The sequence below is a fragment of the Heloderma suspectum genome, chromosome 17 (genome assembly GCF_057233095.1).
Source record: "Heloderma suspectum isolate Gila_16-S chromosome 17, 16-S_ref, whole genome shotgun sequence".
Taxonomy (NCBI): domain Eukaryota; kingdom Metazoa; phylum Chordata; class Lepidosauria; order Squamata; family Helodermatidae; genus Heloderma; species Heloderma suspectum.
The window spans coordinates 12654291-12673610 of NC_139474.1; the positions used below are offsets into that span (position 1 = coordinate 12654291).

General features: G+C 50.1%; 1 protein-coding gene across 1 annotated transcript in view; it reads left to right on the forward strand.

Annotated features, from left to right (window-relative positions):
* Nucleotides 1–19320, forward strand: part of KCNN3 (potassium calcium-activated channel subfamily N member 3) — an 88275-nt gene that overhangs the window by 44947 nt on the left and 24008 nt on the right. Inside the window, exon 4 of the mRNA XM_084824286.1 lies at nucleotides 12148–12289. Coding sequence (XP_084680412.1) covers nucleotides 12148–12289 — 142 coding nt within the window. The remainder of the gene's footprint in view (nucleotides 1–12147; nucleotides 12290–19320) is intronic.

Here is a 19320-nt window from a genome sequence, read left to right on the forward strand (position 1 = left end):
ATTAGTTTACATTCATAAACGAAACAGTTTTAAATATCTTATTAAACTTCGTATACATACTGCAGCTGTGCCTGTGTATGCTTACCTAAAAGTTTTAAATGTAGCCTGCAGACATCTCTGCAAACAAGAATATGTTTCCAAGAATAAATCCTGTGATGGGTGACATGATTAGTAAATACCAATTTATATACATTCTCTTTAACTCATCTCAGATATACCTGTAAGTGCACTGATTAAGCTCAAGGTCTTTCATTCCTGGACGTGCGCTGCACTTCTAGGGAGTGTCTAGAAAACTCTGTACTTTAGAAGAAGGGAAGAAAATCCAGGTCTTCGTTATGGCCCCCAGGAGTCCAGGTTTTCAGCCTTAAAATCCACTCCAATTCCTTCCTTAGCAGTTACAGAGAATGTATACAAACTGCTATTTACTAATCATGTCACCAGTCTCAGGATTTATTTTTGGAGATATATATGGTACAGAGTCGAAACATAATGGGCTACTTATGACTCAGTTCACTTTTCCTTTCTCCGCTGCAAATGCTAGTCGGTTTTCTATCGCTCTAACCATCATGGTGCCCCTCAAAGCATTCTGGGAATTTTAGTTTGGTGCGGCTGCTGAGAATTCTCTCTAAGGGCCAAACGTAAACGCGGTTTCAGTTGAGCGAATGCAATTAATGTGCACGTTTTTGTTCTTTTTCTTTTTTTTAAGTGTAACTAGCAATTGTGGGGCAGGGAGGGCAAGCAGTGTTGGGACTGCAGGGCGTAGGGAGGGTTTAATCCAGACGTGCAGAACTTCTTTCAGCCTGAGGGCCAAATTCCATCTTTGAGAAGCACTTGGGGGTCGTATTCCAGTGGTGGGCAGGGCCGAAGGCAAAAGCGGTAGGACCCCAAACCTAAAATATCAGCATATTTTGGCTTAAATCTCTTCCTGCCAGTAACTGAGCCATAGGAGAGGCATTTCAACCTTTTAGAATGGGGAAAAAACGGCACAAAAGCCAGGAAACGATTGGAGGAAAGGGGACGTGCTTCTGGGGAACCCCAGGGGGCCAAAGTGGAACCACGAAGGGCTGGATTTGGCCCCTGGGCCTCAGGGTCTTTACCTCTGGTGTAACTCCCCCCAAGGTGGCCCTGATGAAAATCTTTCCTCCTCCTCTGAAGCGGCTATTGGTGCTGCAACAAGAACCGCTCGCTTTCACCACATTCGCGCAGCTGATGCCACTTTCGCTTTGTTCCCCCCCCCCCCCGTGCTGATCCCGCGCGCTCCTCACGAGTCGGTACGGGAAGTGGGCTCTGTAGCAGTCGAACGTGAAAACCACATCGGCGCTTGAACTTGTGTAGATTACTCAGGATGGAAGGAGGCGAGGGAAGCAGCGTGCAGCCAGGGGGTTGTCTCGACCATCTGACGTTCCGCAGGGCACCCCCCTGGCAGCTTTCCATCTCTGCTTCCCTCAGCAAGGATCTGTGGCTGGCTGAGTCTTAATTCTTCGCTTCCCATCCACCTCCCAGCCTGGTATGGGGGGGGGGTGCCATCCTCCTGCCCAGTGCTTGCCAAGCAGTAATTAGGCAGTGGGCATTTGGGTGGGCATGGCTGAGTCAGCCCTTTTTTTCCCTACAGGGATGCCTGTTTGCGGTGATTCTTCCTTGGCACCCAGGCTTGCAAACAACGGTTCAGACCAGCACACGATCTTTCCTTTTCTCTCCCTCAACTGGGTGGTAGTGGTGAATTTCTGCCCACAGGGGAAGCTAATAAAAGTTCCTGCTGGCCCCTTTGCACTGCTTGCTGAACACCTCACTTGCGGAACTGCGTTTTACTGAGTCATCTGTCGCCCAGTAACGTCAGCTCTGGCTTGCAGCGTCTCTCCAAGGTTTCGAGATGGAGGTCTTGGCAGCACGGCTGCTGGTAGGGATGTAGGGATTTTGTAAAATTTGTTTCATCTGCATATCGTGAATTGTCAGGTGCCTTTTGCTTCATCATTGATGGAATCTGTTTTTTCCCAATGTCCTGAATTTGCACAAATTCGCACTTGCACAAATTCGCACTTGCACAGAGGCACAAATCCTCCCCAATGCACAAATCCCCCCCCTCCCCAAAGTGCACATTTTCATGCACATTTCTCCCATAGGCGAGAGCATTTTTGGCTGGTGTATTTTTAGTTCATGTATTTATCTACGACTAAATTTGTGTAAAATTCTGGAAAGTTAAAAAAAAAAAAAATGCTCCACAAGTCCATGGAATCTGTGCAAATTTTGTGACCCTCCAGATGGTTTAGCCTACGACTCCTCAGCATTGGATATGCTGGCTGTGGCTGATGGGAGTGGTAGGTACCCCCCAATAAACAAACAGCTGGGGGACCACCAATGCCCCGCCCTATTTTAAAGGAAATCGTCCCTTTTGTTTTCCTGCTGCCACTGCCAAAATCAAGAACACGGTGGCAGCAATTTTGGTGGTGGCAGGGAGGGGTACAGACCGTGGTGGGTTACTGGGGAGAGGAATTGGCCCCCAGCGCTGCCCACAAACACACACACACACACACACACTTACTTATTTGACTATGTTTCTGTTCAGCTGCCCACTAATAATGTTCTCTGGGCAGCTTACCACATAAGACGATAAAATGTAATGTAAAAGCGCAATATCATTTGGGGCCCCCCAAAATTTCCAGAGTACAAAATTTCTGGCGAGAATAGAAAGCAGGTAGTGGTTCAGAACACTTTAGAAGAGCCAGTGTGGTGTAGCAGCAAGAGCGTTGGCCTCGATGTCGGGAGATCTGGGTTCTAGTCCCCACTCGGCCATGGAAGTTCACTGAGTGACTTTGGGCCAGTCACAGACTCTCAGCCCAACCTACCTCACAGGGTTGTTGTTGTGAGGATAAACTGGAGGAGGAGGATTATGTACGCCGCCTTGCGTTCCTCAAGGAGGAAAAAAGGCAGGATATAAATTAAATACCTAGAGATTTTTATAAGGACGGGGAGAATTTTTTAAAGTCTTCGCCAGGCATTGAAATAACTATAAAGAAGGCACCACATGACCCGCCCTGGGGTGCTACCACTGGGAAGGCCCTCTCCCTGTAGCCACAGTACTTCCCATAAGCTATATCAAGCATTACCACGGGTGCAAAATTACCGCCATAGTGTGGTGTAGTGGTTTGAATGCTGGACTGGGACTCAGGAGGTCTGGGTTCAAGTCCACAGCCATCCATGAAGCTCACCGGGTGACTCTGGGCTAGTCACTGACTCTCAGCCTAACCTACCTCACAGGGTTGTTGTGATGATAAAGTGGAGAGGAAAAGGACCACATAAGTCACCTTGGGTTCCTTGCAAGAGGAAAAAGGGTGGGGTGTAAATGTAGTAGTGGTAGTAGTTATTGCCATACGCCGTCTTGGGCTTCTTGCAAGAGGAAAAACGGGATGTAAATGTAATAATAAATAAGTTATATCTAGCTTTAAAAAAACGTTCAAATTGAAACTGAAATGGAGAGGCTTCTTCATGTTTTACATAGAGAGGAGCTGGGGTTCAGGGCCATGTGGGAATCTGCCAAGTGCCATGGAAGGGATGGGTTTAAGTGTGTGTGTGGGTGGAGTGAGGGAAAAGATCAGGCTGCAGTTGCTTGTGGGTGAGGTGAGGACACTCTGTACATGCTCAGAGTTACTCTTTATTATGCAGAATTGAACATATGAGCATATATACTGACCTCATCTTGCTGCTCAGTGCCTTTCCTGTGATTTGCTCCTCCCAGATCTTTTTGCTCTGCCACTGAGCTACAGGCCTCTCTCCAGTGTAGTATATCTAAATGAAGATATGAAATCCAGCCCATTTAGCCCATTATTGTCTACTCCTGCGGTGCAGAAATTTATGCCTGGGGGCCAAATCTGTTCCTTGGAGGGCAATCTGGGGTTCCCCATGAAGGCCACGCCCCCTTCCCCTGGCCCCACCCCCTTTCTCTGGCCCTCATCATTTAGTGGTTTCCTAGCTATTGTACAGTTGTCCCCCCACCCATTCTAAAAGTTTGAAATGCCTCCCCTAAGGCTTAGCTGCTGTCGAGAGTTTTAAACTAAAATATACTGGTGTTTTTGGCCCCGCCTCTTTTGCCTTTGGCCCCGCCCACCTCTGCAAGGCAGCCCCCGAGAGCTTCTCTGGAGTGGAGTTCAGCCCTGAGGCTGAAAGAGGTTCTGCACCCCTGGCCTACTCTAAAAGCACCGCCTTTCCAGAAAGTCCAGCAGAGGTCTCCCCTGTCACCTGCTCCTGATCATTTTAGGTGGAGACGCTGGAGGCTGACCCCGGGACATTTTGTGTGCAAAGCCGGTGCTCTGCTACTGAGCAACAGCCTGCAGCTATAGGGAGTTCTTAATGAAACTGAGAGCGAGAAGAAAGACGGACGACCTTCCTCCCACTTTTCTTTTCTCATGGAAGGGAGTCTCGGATAGATAAAACCGCAGCAGGGGCCTCCATTGAGCTGGGGCCTCAGCCTGCCGAGTGCTTAGGGATGCTGTGAATCCGGACTGGTTGCGGCGCAAGGGGAACGTCTTGCTGTTCTGTGTGTCTTTGTGGAAGGAGCGGGACGGATGGATGGACAAGGAGACAAACAGGGTGATTGTCCGCAGAGAGCAGGATTCCATCTGTGTCTGGCATGGGTGGCCTCGTCTCCATCCCGTCCCCTTGGCTTCGGGGGCAGTCTGGGTGGTGGCCAGCAGCCACTTGCTTTAACAAAGCCCGCCTGCTTTCTGCGAAACCATTTGGACCCTTGGCATGCGCCCTCTCACTGCTGGCCTGGCTCTCTGCCGGCTCCTGACAAATAGTTTCTGTCCATCTTGCTTCCTGATACAGTGTGTGTCTTGGGGGGAGAGTAATCGTTTTCAAGGGAGAATCAGCCAGCTCTTGAACGTTGTCCTCCCACGCTGTTTCCCCCACAGACGGTGTAATTTCCAACCTTGCAACCCAGCTGGGAGGAAAACAGGCTGGGGGGGGAGGTTTAAGCCCCCCTCCCCCTCCTGCTCCTCCTCTGTAAATACCCCTCCCCAGGGCATTCATGTTCTTCAGCAAACAGCGGGTTGGGAAGCAGCATTTGCTGAAGTCGATGCATTGTTCTAGACTCCAAGCCACGGAGTTCATGAAACAGCCTTTTACTGGAGCTGCACTAAGGAGACTGGGGGGGGGGGGGGAGGTGGCATACACGTGGGGTGTAGGCGGGACTCCCTGGCAACCATGGAACGGAGACGGGAGCTACCACCTGCTTGGCGGAATGGCTTTAGCTGCAAAATGGGAATGGAGCCAGGGAGTGAGAATTTGGGGGGCGGGGAAGAGAAGTGTTGGGTGGGGGGAGGAGGGGGAGGTGAATCAATAAAATTCAGCCCACCCCTGGTTGCATTCTTCTCATGGGTGTGAAAGAGGTGCGCTAAGATGAGGGTGCAGAACCTTAGGGCTGCGGGCCAAAAGTGGCCTCTGGGAATCTCCTGGTGACCACGCCCCTTTCCCCCGGTCCCCCCCTTTCCCCCAACCACTGGTCCTTTGGTGGCTTCCCGGCTTCTGTGCAGTTCCCCACCCCACATTCTAGAAGGTTGAAATCCATCTCCTGCAACTTCCTTGCTGTCTCTGAGAGCTTCAACTAAAACATGCTGGTATTCTTGGCTCCACCCCATTTTGCCTTTGGCTCCACCCCTTTTGTCTGCATCCCCACCCCAAACTGGTGTGTGGCCCCCGAAAGATTCTCTGAAATGCAGTTTGGCGCTCCAGCTGAAAGAGGTTCTTGTCTCTGGAATTGCCCTCCTGACAGACTTGAACCCAGTGCCTCTCCTTTCAGAGAAAACCCCCATGGGATCCAGTTGTGGGACACAGAACATGAGGGTGTCTTTCATGTGGGGTGCAAGGAAGCAGCTATTCTCTTTTTCAGATTCTCTTGGCGGGGAGTGTGTTTTAATTAATAAAAGGAGCTTTGTTTGGGACTCAGCTCGAGGGCGCCACCTGCTGATACTTCAGTTCTCCATTCTGCACATCCAGAGCTTCCCAGAGCTTGTTGGCCGCGGAGCGTCGCTCACTGCTGGGGGATGGGGGGAGATCCTGCAGGAGGGGGTGTTGAGCAAAGATGAAGTCTTTCTGGGCGCAGGCAGGGGAGACCGCTTTTGTCACCAGGCAGCCTCAGCTCTGGGATGAACGGCTCAGCAATCAGATCAGGCACCTCTGAGCCTGTGCAGAGTACAAATGGACCCCGTCGCTGTGGAGTCGGGAGAAGGAGCAAGGCATCCCCATGCCTCCCGCTCTAGAAGCGTTAAGGAGCCCTTCTCTGGTAACAAACGTTGCTGTGGTTTCTTTGTCTGCTCAGCGAAGGAAATGTTTTTTCACTCATTGGGAGCATCTCCTCTCCTCCTCTTCCTCGGTTGAAACCCCAGTTCTCGCGCTCACACCTCGGCCTGGAGAATGACAACCAAAACTCTGCAATCCTCTCTCTGCCCTCTCGAGAGGAGGGAAGCTGCCCAGATGAAGAGGTATTCAGCTGCCCACCATTCATAGCTGCTCTGTCCCTGGTGGGGTTCTGACTCCAATTTTGCTGCCTGTCCTACTCTCCCAGCACAGGGAATTATCACAAAGCTTGTTTGGGTTCCCCCCCCCCTCCTGTTTTTCTAAGGCAACGTAAGCTGTCAAGTGGAGACTCTCTCGCTGGTGCACTGACAGCAGGGGTGTCCAACATCTTTCACCCCGAGGGCCAAATGGCATTTCAGAGAAGCACTCGGGGGCCGCATTCCAGAGGAGGGCAGAGCCGAAGGCAAAAGGGGTGGGGCCAAAAATACCAGTGCATTGTAGTTCAAAGCTCTTACTGCATGTAACTAAGCCTTAGGGGAGGCATTTCAACGTTTGAGAAGGTGCGGGGAGAGAAATCGCACACAAGCCAGGAAATCACCAAAAGATGAGCGGTCATCAGGAAAGGGGATGCGATCTTCTGGGGAATTCACAACCTTCCCCAACCTGGTGCCCTCCTGATGCTTTGGACCACAACTCCTACCGGCTCCAGCCTGTGTGCCCGACAGTCTGAGATGATGGGACCTGTAGTCCAAACCATCTGGAGCCCACCACACTGGGGACAGCTGGTGTAATCCGAGCAGGTGTGTGACTGCCCCCTGCAAGCAAGAAGGGAGGGGCACCAGGTGCAACAGCCTGGCTGAGTGCGGGGGGGGGGTCTCTATGGTGCTAGGGATCCGTTTATAGTTCCTCTTCTCTTGTATCCTGAAAGCAACCATCTTTGACCTTTGAATCCCCCCTCCTCATTTAGCCCCAGTCTGTGACACTGGACCCAGTCTTGTTGACAGTCCGTTCCTGGTTAGTTGCTAGGGTTATATCCCTCCAAGGAGCTCAAGGGGGCATCCATGTTTCTCCCCTTCCCCTATTTTACTCTCACAACAACCCTGCGAGATAGGTTAGGCTGATAGGTAGTGACTGTCCCAAGGTAACCCAGTGAGCTTTATGGCTGAGTAGGGGATTTGAACCCAGATCTCGCCAGTCCTAGTCCAACATTGTAACTGCTAATTCTCTTGCTTCTGGTTTGGCAGATGGAGAACTAAACTAGTTGTTCCTCAGAAGGCCTGGATTTAGCCCTCTGGCTTCTTGTTGCTGACCCCTTGTGACATAGTGTTCATTTTTCTCCTCTCTCTCTTTTTCTCCATTTCCATCTGTGTCTTTCTCCCTTTATCTGTCTATCCTAATCTCTCTTCCTTGCGTTTTCTTTCATATTTTCTTCTTCTTCTAAACACACGCGCGTGCACACACACACACACACACACACACACACGAAAGTGAGGGGCCCACCTTAGGCTGGGCCACAACTCAGTCATGGGATCCCAACCCACCAGTTGAAGACCAGTGCTTCAAAGGACCTGCTGAAAGCTACTTTCCCTGATGTGGAGTTTTGTGTCACCCTAAACCTCGCTTATTTTAAGAAGAGCTCTGTGTCATTCAAAACATTTAAAAAAACACCACCAAAAGGACCAAGCCCAGGGCTTAATTTGCTTTCATTGCTCAAAGGCTCTCATCTTTGTTCTGAATTTGTCATATTCCAGGGCTGAGCGTGCAGGGGCTGAGTGTTGGATAGATTGCTCTTGCAAGATTGCTCTTACCCCTGCTACCCATGCATTCTGGAAGCTAGAATTCTGGGAAGGCCATGTTTCAAGTCGAGCCTTCTATGGGTTTGTTTGTGACTGTGTACATACCCTTGTCATATTTCACTTTTATGCTCCAGTATTTCATTAACTTCTCCACATCCAGGAGATGTGGGGAATTAGATTGTGGGTGCCCCCCCTTTTGAAAAAAAATTTACATGCCAGCAGCACCGCTCCCCCCCTCCCGCAACTCAGAGAATTATGAGTTCAGAAAGTTGGACCAATTGATCAGGAGGAAACAGCCAAAAGAAACCATCTGCCTTTTGCCTTTTTAACTGATCCAGTGAAGCTGGAAGAGAGGGAGGGAAAGAGGGAGACGTAGCTTGGGAAGCTCAGCAGGAGCCAACAACTGACAGCTGTGCTTTTCTTCCCTCCAGAGCAAATGGGTCCCGTCTTAATAAGACGGGGGCGGCCAGCTTGGTGGGGCAAACTGCAGGCGCATGACCCATTTTTGAGTGGCTCTTGGTAGCCCTGGCCTATCTGGGTAAGGTGTGCCAGTAAATTTCTGCCCATGGTTTAATGGGGAGAGGAAAGAGGTAGTCAGCATCCAGAGGTTGGCAAGAGCCAAATAAGTCATTTTGTGCATGCACACCCATGACCGAGTTGCCCTAGAACAGGGGTGTGGAACCTCTTTCAGTCTGAGGGCCGCATTGCATTCCAGAGAAGATCTCAGGGGCTGTGTTCCAGTGGTGGGCCGGGCTGAAAGCAGAAGAGGCAGGGTGAAAGGAAAAGGGGCAGGGCCAAAGGCAAAAGGGGTGGGAGCAATTTCCCCCCAAATATCATATTTCAGCTTCAAGCTCTTCCTGGCAGTAACTAAGCCTTAGGAGAGGCATTTCAGTCTTTTAGAATGGAGGCAAAAATGTGCAAGAGTCAGGAAGCCACCAAATGATTGGCAGTTAGGATAGGGGGTGGGGCCAGGGGAAGGGAGTGTGGTCTTCTGTGGACTCCCAGAGGGCTGGATTTGGCCCCTGGCCTTAGTTTCTGTACCCTGCCCTAGGAAGTACTGCTGATGCTGGGTGGGCCTTATTTTACAGGAAACTGCCGTATGCGGAGTTGGATTGCTGATCCATCTAGCCCCACAAGTGGGCAAAAGGTCAAGCAGGGTCCACTGGGAGATCTCTGGGTGATCTGGCGATATGCAATACATCGGCGTGGGTTTCTGCCTCCTGTTCGTTTTAATGCAGCCTAACCCAGTGCCCTCCAGATGTTCTGCGTTTCAACTCCCATCAGCCCCAACCAACTGAACCACGTGATCAGGAATCTTGGGAGTTGTGGTAGAAAACATCGGGAGGACACCAGGTTGGGGAAGCAGCAAGTAAAATTACAAGTGGTTTTTCTTTTTTAAAGTCTGCTGTGGTCAGTTATCCCCTGGACTGTGTGGGCTCCCTCCTAAAAACACATTTAAAAACACTGTACCCAGGCCATCCAAATTCTGCACCAAAAAGACTTTATTTTGTAACCTACATGGATATTATGTAAATGACGCCTATTTGCATCTTTCTTTTTTTTTTTTTTGCATAGTCTATTCTAAAATGTTCACTGTTTTTTCCCCCCTTTTCATAATTCTGGTTTTGCATGTCATTGGGCGAGGCAAGGAGCTATACAGGTCACTTAAGGCTACTTCAAAAAACTTCTCTGTAGTCATAGGGACTAGAAAACTTTCATGGTGTGTGTATAATGAAAACAAGGATTCCATAGTCTTTCTGTGGCACTGCAGGACTATTTGGGGGGACCAGTACTGCACTTTGCGTTTCCCAGCAGAGTTTAAACCACCTGTCCCCAACCTGGTGCCCTATGGATGTGTTGGAGTATAGCTCCCATCATCGGGCTGTGGATGATGGGAGCTTCTCCAGGTTGGGGAAGGCTGGAGCATTTTCTTCTTCTGCCAGACTCCCCCCCCCCGCTTTTACGTTGGGTGCCCGTGTGTGTGTGTGTGTGTGTGTGTGTGTGAGAGAGAGAGAGAGAGAGAGAGAGAGAGAGAGAGAGAGAGAGCTCTGTTTGTTAAAGGTGGAGAAAGCCATTCTTCCGCCAAACAGAGAAGGGGTCTGTGCTGTGTCATTTCTGGCCATGCCACGAAAAAGCCATCCGCTCAGCTGGCTGCGTGATACGTGTGCATGTCTGAAGCATTGACAGCATGTCGAGGCAGCAATCCTGCATTCCTTACAGCTCTTTAACACCTGTCAGCCACCACGGCTCTCCCTCTCCCCCCAGTGCCTTTTTCCTACTCTGCTCCTCCCAGCTCTGCACTGCAGTGGCAAATAAGCCGAGAACATCGCAGGGGTCGGCCCTTTTACGCTCTGGCCGCTCTGGCCTCTGCCCCGACACACTGAAGGGCCAACTGTGTGTGGGGGGTGGAGTTGGGTCTTGGGGCTACCCGTTGCCGATCCCTGTTGCTGGATGGGAGCGGCCAACCAGGACAAATGGAGGCGGCAGAGGTTCGCTCCCAGCACTGGCAGAAACAGAAGGGGGAAGGCTCAGTTCCTGGCTCGAACCTGCAAGTGGTTCTTCCTCTTTGCTTTCCTACGCTTCTCCTACTATGGCTGGTGGCAGCTGAAGGAAAAGGGAGACCTCTAGATGTTAGATGCAGCCTTCCTCAACATCACACCCTCCAGGTGTTTTGACCGATGTAACCCATCATCCACAATCATGCTGGCTGGGGATGATGGGAGCTGTAGTCTAAAACCATCTAGAGGGCACCAAGGTGGGGAAAGATGTTCTGCTCCATTCAAACTGATTTTTTTTAATCCCCCCCTTTGTTTACAGCAGGGATGCAGAATGTAAGGCCGGGGTCCCAATCCGGCCTTCTTGGGGTCCCAATCCAACTCTCTGGGGATCACCAGATGGCTCTGCCCCTCTCCCTTGGCCACTGATTGTTCGGTGGTTTCCCTGCTTTCGTGCAGTTTTTTCCCCCACTCTGAAAGGCAGAAATACCGCTCTGAAGGCTGTGTAACTGGCACAGTAAGAGCTTTAAAGTAGAATATATGGGTATGTTTTGGCCCCGCCCTGTTTGCCTTTGGTACCTCCCCCTTTTACCTTCAGTCCTGCCTAACACTGGAATGTGTCCCCCCCCCCCTCCAGCTTCTTTGAATTGGAGGTCCACCCCCAGGCTGAGAGAGGGTCTGCACCACTGATTGAAAGGAAGAGATGAGGGCAATATTTTGGCAGGGCCCATTGCTCTGGGGCAGAGAGTCTGCTTTGCATGCAGAGTCTTGGGTTCAACTCCTTGCATCTCCCATTAGAAGGGAAAGAGGCCCAGAGCAAGTGTATTATGCTAGACCAGAGATGGGAGCTGCCTTTCTTTTCTCAGGGGGTGCATTCCCTTGCAGGGGGAGAAGGTGCTGGGGCCGTATGCTGCAAGGCCAGAACCAAAAGTGAGCAGGGATGTCCCATTTCTTTCTCCCCACCCCTCCCAGGTCCAGTGGGAGGCCAGGAGGAGGACATGTTGCTCTTGCCAGGGGTCTGAGCTGATTGCTTACAGAGGGCTTTTAAAATTAGGGTGAGGCTCACAGGTCACCCAGCCCTGCTTTCGAAGACCAAGAGTGTAACGATTTAGAAAGCACACAGACTTCAAACTTAGAACAGAGGTTTTGAGTGCAGGAGGCTCCAGGTTCAATCTGTGACATTTCTAGTCGAAAGGATCTCAGGGAGCAGGTGAAGAGAAAGACGCTTGAGACGAGGACGATGAGTGTGGTAATAAAAGTAACTCTGTGCATGCTTAGGGGCATGTATTAGGCACAGGGCATTTTCTTCTGTGGCTTGCCCAGGGCTGTAGAAGGCATACACCTTCGTCCCTTTCCTCATTTCAGAGGAAGAGGCCAGCCTAGTAAATTAGCCAGGGTATTTTGTGGCTGGCCACACCCACCATGGCAGCCATTTTGTGAGAGCACCCACAACCCTCCCAAAAGTCCAAATGCACTCCCCAAACCCAGAAAAGTTGGGGACCTCTGGGGGGGTCCTTCTACATCACTGGGGTAGTACCTGACTGGTGCCTGTCCTTCCTTGATAGGTACCACGACCAGCAAGATGTTACCAGCAACTTCCTGGGCGCCATGTGGCTCATCTCCATCACCTTCCTCTCCATTGGCTACGGCGACATGGTCCCACACACGTACTGTGGCAAAGGCGTCTGTCTGCTCACGGGCATCATGGTAAGAGGGCACCTCGCAGCACAACAGCAAGGTTTAAAATGGGCAGCTCTCAGAAGTTCCTGTTTATTGGGTTCCCCCCACACACTGAAGGTTTGGGATGGATACTGATTAGGGCTGTGGAGAAATGGTCATTCTACCCTGGTGGCTGGGGATGATGGGATTTGTAGCCCATCACATCTGGAGAGCACCGGGTTAGGGAAGGCTCTTTTATGCCAAGGCAATCTAGATCAGCCATCCCCAACCTGGTGCCCTCTGGCTGTGTTGGACTGCTGGGGCATGCTGGGAGTTGTAGTCCAACACATCTGGAGGGCACCAGGTTGGGGATGGCTGATCTAGATTGTGCAGTTGGCACCTTTCCCCTTATTTGGGGTATTTCTGCCTCTCTCTACTTTCTCTCTTTGTGGAATGAAACCTTGAGATTTTAATTCTGGGCCCCTGTCTTATGGTTTTCTGCACTGCTGCAGGATCGTGGCATCCATATTATCGGGGTGCAGAACCAGAGGTCCCAATCCGGCCCTCCTGACATTCCCCAGATGGCCTTGTTCCCTCCTTGGCCCCCACTCCTTTTCCACAACCACCAATCATATGGTGGTTTCCCGGCCTTTGTGCAGTTCCCCTGCCTGCTGTTTCCGAAAAATGCATTTATCTAGAAGGAATTAAATCCTGCAAATGTGAAAATGTCTTCTGCTCGTGAACCTGCATCTGCCATGCTTGAACCACCTTTCGGCACAAGAAGGTCCTAGGTCTCTTTGCTCTTCAGCTCAAGGACTACCAGGCAGCAGTTGGGCTGGTGATTGGTGCTGTACCTTGACGGTAGACCACGTGCATTCCATGCAAACAGTCCCAAGCATCTGCCGGTAGGGGTGGGAAAGAGTCCTTTCTGAAATCCAGGAGAGCCGTTGCCAGTCGGTGTCAACAGTGTTGAACTAGATGGACCAACTTGCTGTAAAGCAGCATCCTATGTTTCTATTTAATTCAGGTCTTTCTGCAGAACCATGAGGACTGGAAACTTGCTTTATTTTTCACTGAAGGACAATAGCTCAGAGATGCTTTGCATGCAAAAGGTCCCAGTGTCAGTGTTGACAATACTGGGCTAGAGGGACCAAGGGTCTTATCCGGTTTGTTCTCATGCTCTTTCCCAGATCCGTATGGCTGTCCCACTGGCTGTTATCATTGCCATAGCTAGGTTTGGAGAGAGTTGTTTCCATATGCGCTGCCTTGTGTCTGCCTTCTTTAACTTCCTGTGCTCCTTTTTTCCTCCACCTCCTCCAATAATGCAACATTATTGTGCCTTCAGCCAAAGTGTGGCAGGCCGAGTTTCAAACGGCGATGCTTTCTTCCCCAGAGCTGGCGAAAGCTACACTGGTTGAATTTCTGCATCTGGTGCAGCTGTTGGCGACACAGAACACCCTGCTAGGGAGCAATGTTGTTTTGCCCCACTGTCAGATCAAACTTTGGCCCCTGTGGCCTCTGAGGCCGTTAATGAGTCCTACCCAAAGAGCTTCACATACAGTAGGCTGGGATGGTGGAGTTTTGTGGTGGTAATGTAGACTGCAAGTCAGAGATTGCATTTTTCTTAAAGGCGGGATAAAATCCCTGTAAGTAGAAAAATAGCACAGCGTGCAAAACACAGGGCTTTCATGGAGGACAAGGCTGTCAATTGCGACTAGTCCTGACAGCTACATGCTGCCGTCAGTATTGGAGACAGCATGCCTATGTACACCAGTTGCTGGGGAACATGGGCAGGAAGGTGCTCTTGCACTCATGTCCTGCTTGTGGGTTTCCCATTGGGACAGCTGGCTGGCCACTGTGTGAACAGAACACTGGATGAGATGGACCCTTGGTCTGATCCAGTGTGGCTCTTCTTACGTTCTTATGAGTCTTGCATCCTGCTGTGTTAGATTTCCATATGCAGGGTTTGGTGTGTGTGTTTTAGTAATAGTTGGGGACCTTCCAAGAGGGGTCTCTGCCACTTTCCAGTGTTGCATTTGGAGATCTGGCTTGCTCTGACTTATAAGCCACCTTGAACGGGCACCCTTAATAAGAACCTCAGGAGAGCCCTGCAGGACCTGAGCAAAGGCCTAGTCCATCATCCTGTTTCCCACAGTGGCCCCAGATGCCTCCGGCAAGCCCTCCTGTGACATTGCCCGCAGCATCTGGTGTTCAGAAGGAGACTCCTTCCGCGCGTGGAACTCCATTCGTTCCTCACAACTATTGCTAGTCACAATGGAAGTGGTCTGCTGGATACGTCTGCAAGTCCCTCTTGCTCAGCACCCAGTTTCCAGCTGTGGCTAGCCAGACACCTCCAGGAAGTCCACAAGCAGGACACGGAGGAAATGACCCCCTACCTGTCATCCCCCCAGCCTACACAGAGCCTCTGTTTAGCTATTGTAGCTCACAGGTGTCAGTAGGCCTAACCCTCTAAGCATTTCTTAGAAGTAGTTTGGCCCCGTGTCTTTCAGGCCAGACCTGTTTTATGATATTCTACTTCTCCCCCCGCCCTCCCAAAATGGTTTCCATGTTTCTCTCCAGGTCACCCCACACCTGTGCCCTTCCTCGTTTCTGTAGTAATTATTGCAAGGGCAGTAATTACTTGTGAGAACGGCAGGCCTCACCCGTTTGGTTGCTGTGGTGACCATGAAGGTCACAGGCCTGTGCTTGGAATGAAATGGTTGAGGATGGAGGTGTGGCGGGAGGTGAGCATGAAAGCTAGAGAAAGGTGAACCTGCTGGCATTTTTGAAAATAAATACAGAATTGGGAGCCGTCCAGTCTGCCCCTCAATACCCCGAGTCACTGCTCCTCACACCCCCTCGTCTCCCGCAGGTTGCCACACCACCACATCCCTTAGCTTACCACGATGCTAAGGTGTAGAGCAAACAAGAAGTTAAGGCTGCAGTCCTATACACATGTACCTGGGAGTAAGTCCTACTGAGTTCAATGGGACTTATTTCTGAGCAGATGTGTAGAGGAAGCATCAGGTTTTACACCATGTCCAGCCCCAAATTGACCCCATTTATAAATTAATCCATTGCAGTCATTTTCACATATCTGTAGGCCTATGGAATAGCACATGCGTGTGCATGTGCAGCCAATTCAAATGGTGTTTCTGTTTGAGCATGGTACAACACGCAAAGAGTATACCTGTCACGCGCACTTTTTCAGAAAAGCACCACATTTACACCAATTGTGAGTTAAGATGTGATAATTTTCAGATAAGGAGGTATGTGATATTGCACATGTATGCATATGTGCAGCTTATTGTGCATGGTATAAAGCTCAGTGACTCATACAAATCATGCATTTTTTTTCTAAAGGCACCAAACTTATAGACCTGGATATAGTGATCACTTTCAGATATGCAGGCATGTGGTATAGCACTTGTGTGGCCATGCGCAGCACAGTGAGCTTGCACATACAAACACAGCAATGGCACATGCCTCCATATCTGAAGATGATCACCGTGAATTTGTCCACAAATGGCATAAATGTGATGTTTCTATGAAAAAGCATTAAATTGTTATATGAATTACTTCGTGTTATGCCATGCTCAGTTGGTTGCACGTGTGCATGCATGTGCAATACCACATGTCTTCATATCTGAAAATGACTGCTATGTATTAGTCCACGAATGGTGTAAATTGGTGCTTTTATGAACAGTACATGATTGTTGCGTGCATCGCCGTGGGTTGTGCTCAGATAGAAACATTTCAATCAGCTGTGCATACATCTGCATGTATGAAATTTGTATGAGTCATCTGCGTTTTATAATATGCGCAGTCAGCGGCGCATGCACATACAAATGCAATATCACTTGTCCTCATATCTGGTGCATTTCTGAAAAAGTGCACAGTTGCTCAGCTATGCCACTGCACTAATGTGAGACCATCCTTGCTAGATCAGACTAAAGATCCATCTAATCTAACATCTTGCTTCCTACAGTTGCCAACCAGACACCTCTGGGAAGCCCCCACGAACAAGGCATGATGGGAATAGAGACAGGGTGTTCTCAGTGGTGGCCCCATGTTTCTGGAACTGTCTCAAGGGATACGCAGCTGGCTCCATCCGTTCTGGCCTTGAAACAGGCTTTGGAAACTCATTTGTTGCTTTTAGCCAAGACGCTTGGCTGAATTTCTGATTTCTTAACAATCCCATTGCTACTACAAGCTTTAAAATGGTTTTCTCCAGTGGTCTAATTAGTTTCATGTAAGCGATGGGGCGGATTGTGAGATATTTTTAAACTGCTGTTTTAATAGGTGATTAAACTGGAGCCGGATATTTTAGTTTTTTAATGCTTTATTTTGGTGTTTGTTTGTTTTTAATGTAAGCTGCCTTTGGAAGGCAGGTTTTGCCCAGAAAGGTGGACTAAAAATATTTAAAATAAATAATAAAATAGCACTTTCTTGTTTTCCCCCAGCAACTGGAACTTAAGAATAGAAGAAGAGCCCTGCTGGATCAGACCAAGGGTCCATCTAGTCCAGCATTCTGTTCACACAGTAGCCAACCAGCTGCCCACAGGAAACCCACAAGCAGGACAGGAATGCAACAGCACCCTCCTGCCCATGATCCCCAGTGACTGGTGTACATAGGCACACTGCCTCTGATACTGGAGGTAGCACAGAGCCATCAGGACTAGTAGCCATTGATAGCCTTCTCCTCCTGGAATTTGTCTAGCCCCCTTTTAAAGCCATCCACGTTGGCGGCCATTACCACATCTTATGGTAGCAGGGGTGGGCGGAAAGTAGATCTCCAGATGTTAGTGACTTCATCTCCCAGAAGCTCCTGCCAGCATGGCCAGTAGTGAGGAGTGCTGGGCGTTGAAGTCCCAAACACCTGGAGATCTACTTTCCGCCCACCCTGGTACTAAACCCCTGCTGGTAAAGGTTTCTGTGTCCTGTCAGGATCACATGTTGAGTCTCTTAGGCTACAATCCTATACCCAGTTACCTAACCCCCCTTTAAAGCCCTCCAAATTGGTGGCCGTCACTACGTCTCGTGGTAGCCAATTCCATAGTTTAACTCTGCGGCGCTGTGTGAAGAAGCCCTTCCTTTGATCTGTCCTGAATCTCCCGCTGTTCAGCTTCATGGGGTGACCTCACTGGGTTCTAATATTCAAAGACAAACAGCCCATGCCAGGGGTGCTGAACCTCTTTCAACCCAAGGGCCAAATTCGGCCCTGGAGAAACTCTCCGGGGCTGCATCCCAGTGGTGGGCAGGGCTGAAGCCAAAATGGGGCAGAGCAAGAAAAATTCTGGCCTATGTTAGCTTGAAGCGCTTCCTGCCAGTAACGAAGCCTTAGGAGAGGCATTTCAGTCTTTAAGAAGGGGGGGGGGAAAGCTGCATGAAAGCCGGGAAACCACCCAACTATCAGTCAGGGGGGAAGAGGCTGCATTTACACAGCGGCCCCATTTAGCACTTACTTCTTCACAGCCATCAACAGGCCTTTCCTGCTCTATAAACATGCCTAATTCTTTTTTCTTTAAAGCCATCTAACCTAGTGGCTCAACTCCCTGTTGCATATGGATATTCCTGGAACGAGCCCTTTAGCGACTGGGGCTGAACCCACATTCCCTGCTTGTCAGGTTTCTTTCCCTGCCTCCTCCACCTATGCCAGTTACTCATGTGCAGAAGTCAGGCAGTTCACTGTCTGCTCCAGGGTGAGACGAATCCTTTTCACTGTTTTTTTTTTTTTTTTTAAGAGTAAATTCATGATGCAAGTGCATTTGGTTTACTACATGCAGTTTTTCTCACTCCATCTAAAAAAGGAGATGGTAGAGCTGGAAAAGCTGCAGAAAAAGGGCATCTGAAAGTGGTGAAGGTTTTTGAGCACGTTCCCTCCCTGCAAAACTTAAAACGTTGGGGGCTTTTTAGCTGGGTGGGGGCACATGATAGAGACAGGGCTTTTCTTTCTCACACAGCTTCCCCCAACCCAGTGCCCTCTCAGTGTGTTGGATTGCTATTCCCATTATCCCCAGCTAGCATGTCATTTCCTGGAATTCATCAGCAGCAGAATTCTGGACAGACAAAAAAAGAGTGCGCAATTGCCCCCCCCCCAACTTGATGTCTTCTAGATGTGTTGGATTTCAGCTCCCATTATTCCTAGCCAGCACAGCCAAAGGTCAGGGATTATGGGAGCTGTAGTCCAAAGCATCCAGAAGGCACCAGGTTGGGGGGATGGGGTGGGGGAAGGCTGTGTAGCGGATGGAACTCATTGCCACAACATACAACGATGGCCCTTGGCTTAGATGGCTTTAAATGGGGCAAATCCATGGAGGAGGAGGACAGATCTTTCAGTGGCTATTGGCAGGGCTGGTGTCAAGGGTAGGCATGGTTGGGCGCATGCTGAGGGGCCACACCCCACCGGTGAGACGGTAGGCTCACTGAGCGAGGGGGTCCATTGAGGGTTTCTTGCCCAAGGGCCCTCCGAGACCTGGACCCAGCAGTAGCTGTTAGCCCTGATGGCTAAGTGGAACCACCACGATCAGAGACCATCTACCTTAGAATACCAGCTGCAGAGGAAAAAGCATAGTGGGGGAAGGGGCTGTTGCTGTCATGCCCTTTGCAGAAGCCTCATCTGGCAGACCCTTGTGGGAAACAGGATGCTGGACAACTAGATGGCTCTTTTTCGGATCATCTGTGCTCTTTGTACGCTCCTGCCGGCTCCAGTTCCAGTCTCTCCAGAGCTGTTCCAGATGTCCTCTGGTGTCCAGGAGCCAGCTGCGGAACATCCTCCCCCACCCCATCCCATTAATCCAGGCTGCTTCCCTAGTAATATCTCTCTTCCCCCCACCCCCGCCGCCACTCTCCACCTTTGGTTTGTTTATCTTTCGCTTAATTAATGAGCTTGATTGGGCTGCCCCCAGGGGGAAATATGCAGTGGTAGCAACAAGGCCTCTTTCCAAATGTTGCTGAAGCTTTGCAACTGGGAAGACATTTTCCTTGCCAGATTTTATTTCTTGGAAGCCAGATCTGCAGCCTGCTGAGAATCCTGAAGCTTTGCACACTAGGAGGGACAGTCTGGAGCCAGAGCTAAG